The following is a 5,085-nucleotide window of genomic DNA, read 5'->3' as shown; positions in this document are numbered from 1 at the left end:
AACTAATGCTTTAAGCTGGTTTGATGTTATTTTGTAAAGAAAAAAACATTTGAATGAGGAGTATTTCACTGAAACATTTGGCAAGCTTTCGCTCGTAACTTTGATTTCAGTATGTGGAAGCACAATTAAAACTACAGCAAAATGAACCACACACAGACCTACTGCATGACTTGAGAAGACTTGACATATAGCGCACGACCAAATATGAACTGCTTTTATAGTGCCTTTATTTTAGCGTCTGTCCCCATTTACCTGCATTATATGGAAAAGAGCAGCATGAACATTCCGCATAACTATCTTAATTGTTCATCCACAGACCATACAGGTTAAAAACGTCAAATGACACGTTTTTATTTTTGAGGGAACAGTTCCTTTTCTCTACTCTGTTTGTTGCCTGAATCAACAAAAGAGATAATAAAACAGCCCTTTCCTGCAGCTGACGTGTGACAATAGTACGCCGTAAATGCAAGCGTGACCTGTTTTTGTAGTGTTTTGATGGCCTGTACTAAGAGATCTGTGCAATATCTCAGTTGTTTATCCTACATAGCAATTAGAGTGCATAGAAGAACTGTACTGAGCTATGAACGAGCAAACCTCTTGAGCAATAAAACCATTCATAGCTGTCCAAATTTGAGCTACCCTCTGAAAAAGTAGGTCTTTAACCTTTAAAATCCAGGGAACTTTTCCATTCTCTATAGTAAAAAATCTAAGTCCCTTTCGGAACCTTTATTTTTAAGAGTTTAAACTATGCAAATGAGGTTTAGATTGGAAGGATTTTACATTATACCAAATTTCAGCCAGTTTCCAGTGACTACGTCATTCCCTCGTCTGACTGTTTTACCAGCTTCCCTCTTCCAGCCCACCAGAGTCCAAAGATCATCCACTGTTTGCCTTCCGTCTGTCCCTGGACGTGCTATACTGTAAAATCTCTCTGTTACCGTCAAGCTTACGCAGTTGTCCAATTGCTAACCCCCTTCTTAGGCCACAACTGCAGCCGCTGGCTCCACCCAGCCCTGAAAACCTCTTCCTGACGTCAGGTTACACCCTTAATTTTCACCTGTACTCTAAGGAAGGGGCCTCGTTTGCTGTTGCATTATGGGAACTGTAGTGTTCTTTTCCACGCATGTTTATGGGGTGGTGGTTTATTCTGAAACGCTGTTTCTCTAGGGATCCTGGATGGCAGACGTGTAACTCGGGTATGACACCCTCAGCTGGTGACCTTTTCTGATTTTATTAATGTTTAGTGAGCTAAGAAAGGGAGTATGTTAGACTTCTAAAATGTTCGTTTTTTCACTCTCAAACTTGAGTTACCTATTGACATTAGCTAGAGGCACTTGCACCTGTGATGAAGTGCTTAGTTAAAAAAAATATATACCGAACTTGAGTATGTTACTATTAATATTTAACATACCTGTTTCAGTATATACAGAGAGAGAGGAGTATAGATTTGTCAAATGTGAAGTTGAACAGGAACATAACGTTCAAAATTGCTACTGTAAAAACCTGTTAACTAGTTAACCGTGAGTTACCTTACTATGAAATTACATTTATAAATATAATACATGTAATTTCATGGTAAGTTATTACTAGTAATGATTGTTTACATACAAGTAAATAGTATTTATTGCCTAGTTATTCATGTAGAAGTAGGCATTTCCTGTGTGACCCATCACATTTGTTTTATTTACATGTTTTTTGTCAATAGTTATGTGAATATGAGTCTTTTATGCTAATTTATGTTATTTTAGTTCATGTATATTGCATTGTTTCCTATTTGGCACTATTACATATTTAACACTGTGTTCTTCATAGTATATTTCATGCTTGCTAGAAAGGCCATTTTGAACTTCATGTAGCCTCGTTGTATCATTATGCTGGTTATTATATGTAAAAATATTAAGCAAATCATTTTATCTGAAGTCTGTTGGTATATTAACATATCATAAATTAAACAGTCACCGCAAAAGCTTTCATCACTTTTAGTAATGCATGAATCATCGTCACTTTTTATGTTAACGTTCTGCCAACCACAGCTTCAAGTTTTAAAGAAATGTAACAAAATATAATAATAATAAGAATAATAATTAGTCACGTGCATTCGAAAAATCCACACCCTTCTGAGATCTTACATTTTAAAGGATGCTGTGTTAAATTTGTGTCTTCGAAGTGAATGATTTCACTTGAAATGTTTCGTTTTTTATACTTCTAGTGATTCCTTTCATGGGCGTTGGCAATGTGTTGACTTTTGAGCGATTCCAGTTGTTTAAGATTGGGTAATGATAATATTAGATTAGATAAAGAGAGTGAGATGAAGGTGGGTGTGAGTGTGAGTGTGGTCTAATGTTCAGGGTTATGAGCAGCTACCTACAACACTTTTCACTAATTCAATCATTTCTAATAGGGAAAATAATTCATTTTGATACAAAATAGCCTTTTTAGATGCTGTGTTTTTTATGTATTGATTTTCAGTTTTATTTTTTGACATGTAGACATAATCATTTGGCCTCTAACAGCAATTACAATAATTAGTTATCCTTATTTAAGATCGTCTCTGTGTTATATGAACGAAGGCTAACGTCTGAAAACGGCTGCCAGGTGAATAATCTGTGAGATCAGGAAGCACGGCTGTGTGTGTATGGAGAAGGCCTACATGCGCCTCTCATAAATACCCTGCGCTGATAAGACGAGAGCTGTAAAATACACTGAACTTTCTGCCAGTTTATCATTAACCACAGCTAGACACTAACAGAAAGATATCATAATGCATTATGATCAGACTCTATCCAACCTGCAGTTTCTCTGATTTCAATGCTTTGAAGCTACATAAACTGGCTTCAACATCCCTAATTCATCTCTAGCACTAATGAACCTATAGAAAACTCTAGAACAGGCTGTTATAATGTTCAAACATGTAAATATGGTCACATGGTATTTCAGGGATTTTTCTTTTTACTTAAACAAGGGTTTATTCTTATCATATAAAACACACCATATGCCAACCATTAATGACAAATACTTCAAAAAACAAATTGTAATATCTAGCATCCCTGGCTGTGACCTTACATAAGACAATGCAAACAATGATAGCCATTACAAATCAAAATGATAAAAGTCAAAGATAATTACACAATAGATTGGATACAATTCAGCTGGTCCTTATGATTATACAGCTCTTTACTGCAGAAGATTTTTAAATTAGGTGTAAGTTTTGTAGTTTTCTTCACATTTAATACTTTTTTAATTGAATCAGTTTTAAATTTTTGGTTTCTTAAAATGTGTTTTCACGGTTGGCTTTTCTTTATCAGCGTGACGATGTGATCAGAGAAACATGGGCTCCCTGCTGTCTGCGTTTGGAATTAACGTGAAGGAAAAAAAAGTAGAAGGTAACATATGTAACCAACTACACCGAACACAGTTTGAAGCCTGAAATATAAAAATAGTGTTCTAGAACATTTTCTTGTTGTTTATGATAATCAGTGTTGGGGAAAGTTACTTTTAAAAGTAATGCATTACAATATTGCGTTACTCCATAAAAAAGTAACTAATTACGTTACTTAGTTACTTTTTATGGAAAGTAATGCGTTACGTTACTTTTGCGTTACTTTTTAAATCTGGACAGGGCTTGCTTGTTTGTTTTTAAAATAAAAAAGTTATATTTTTGGCAAATATAAAAGCCTTTTCACACCAAAAGTGAAATGAATAAGCCTCAGGCTGAAGGAAAAGTACATTTACGTCCGTACAGTAGAATGCAGAAGAAGCCATTTCAACACACTTCAGCAATAAAAAGAGTTGGTTGACATTGGTTAATAGAATGGGAATAAATACATAAAGGATATTTGTGTTGTTTAACATTTAATTATTGCAGGTTTGTGTCATATTCTGAGTTGCATTATTTTTTATTCATTTTGAGGAATACTGAATCTGTGTTTTTTTTTTGAGTGAGATGAATGAATGCATATTCATATTTATTAATACAGTAACATCTGATTTTGAAAAAAAAATTGAAAAAAAAAGTAACTCAGATATTCTCTTGTAAATTAAAAAGTAATGTGTTACTTTACTAGTTACTTGAAAAAAGTAATCTGATTACGTAACTTGCGTTACTTGTAATGCGTTACCCCCAACACTGATAATAATAATAATAATTATTATTTATTTTCTAGTCTGTTCTTTTTCTTTATTTATGTGGTGCTTTTGTATTTTATTTCCTCAGAGGAGAGGCATTTGCGAGCTAACGACAGGGAGTTCAACCTGTCGTTTAAGTATGCGGTGAGTAGGAAAATACTAATATATTTTTTATTCAACATTTTTTTTGGAGCATATTGTGAGTGTTTTTTTTTATGTCTGTCCTTATAGAACAATGCCATCAAGACCTCCAAGTACAACGTGTTCACCTTCCTCCCTCTCAATCTGTTTGAGCAGTTTCAAAGACTGGCCAATGCCTACTTTGTCTTTCTTCTCATCTTACAGGTAGCTTATCTGTTAAATCCATCTCAATTAGATTACCACATTATTACAGCAATTTAAAATGTTGAAAAAGCATGTAAGAAGCCTTACAGAGTAAGAAAAGTTCTAACAGGCTTCACCGTGTTTGTGTTGCACAGCTGATTCCTCAGATCTCGTCTCTGTCCTGGTTCACGACTGTAGTTCCGCTGCTGCTGGTGCTGTCTATAACTCTAGCCAAAGATCTCTCTGATGACATTGTGAGTCCACTTCCTGTCTATGTCCAATACAGACAACAACGTGTTTGACTGTCCATTCATATGATCCCTCTCTGTTGCTTTTTGTTCCCATGTTCATCCTACAACACAGACCAGACACAAGAATGACAAACATGTGAACAACAGAAAAGTAGAAGTGCTCATTGATGGAGAGTGAGTGTCCAGCCTCTGTGTATATGACGTTACTTTATCTTTTGACCAAATGCATGTTCCAAAATGAATTTGTGATAAATAAAAAGTCATGGTTTCAAACAGGTTGAAGAGTGAAAAATGGATGAATGTTCAAGTGGGTGACATTGTCAAGCTGGAAAACAATGAGTTTGTCACAGTAAGTTTATAGCAGGCCTATTGATGTTACACTACA

The 5,085-nt window shown here is 35.0% G+C and overlaps 1 protein-coding gene across 1 annotated transcript; it reads left to right on the top strand.

Moving 5' to 3' along the window:
* The first annotated feature begins 965 nt into the window (after positions 1-965).
* Positions 966-5,061, top strand: LOC107577245 (phospholipid-transporting ATPase ID-like). The gene is made up of 7 exons (XM_016263343.1): positions 966-1,196; positions 3,306-3,383; positions 4,214-4,269; positions 4,357-4,470; positions 4,605-4,703; positions 4,813-4,874; positions 4,977-5,061. Exons 2-7 carry the CDS (start codon positions 3,329-3,331, stop codon positions 5,059-5,061), a joined length of 471 nt encoding a protein of 156 aa, XP_016118829.1. The 5' UTR covers positions 966-1,196; positions 3,306-3,328.
* Positions 5,062-5,085: the final 24 nt, after the last annotated feature.

Source organism: Sinocyclocheilus grahami, unplaced genomic scaffold (genome assembly GCF_001515645.1).
Source record: "Sinocyclocheilus grahami isolate Dianchi unplaced genomic scaffold, SAMN03320097.WGS_v1.1 scaffold5522.1, whole genome shotgun sequence".
Taxonomy (NCBI): Eukaryota; Metazoa; Chordata; class Actinopteri; order Cypriniformes; family Cyprinidae; genus Sinocyclocheilus; species Sinocyclocheilus grahami.
This window is presented reverse-complemented; position numbering and strand designations above follow the sequence as displayed.

Bases quoted from the DNA above. Each gene is read 5' to 3' on its own strand.
- LOC107577245 (XM_016263343.1), top strand. From the start codon at position 3,329: ATGGGCTCCCTGCTGTCTGCGTTTGGAATTAACGTGAAGGAAAAAAAA. The intron at 4,471-4,604 runs GTAGCTTATCTG...TGTGTTGCACAG, and splicing joins TCTTTCTTCTCATCTTACAG to CTGATTCCTCAGATCTCGTC. The intron at 4,875-4,976 runs GTGAGTGTCCAG...GGTTTCAAACAG, and splicing joins GAAGTGCTCATTGATGGAGA to GTTGAAGAGTGAAAAATGGA.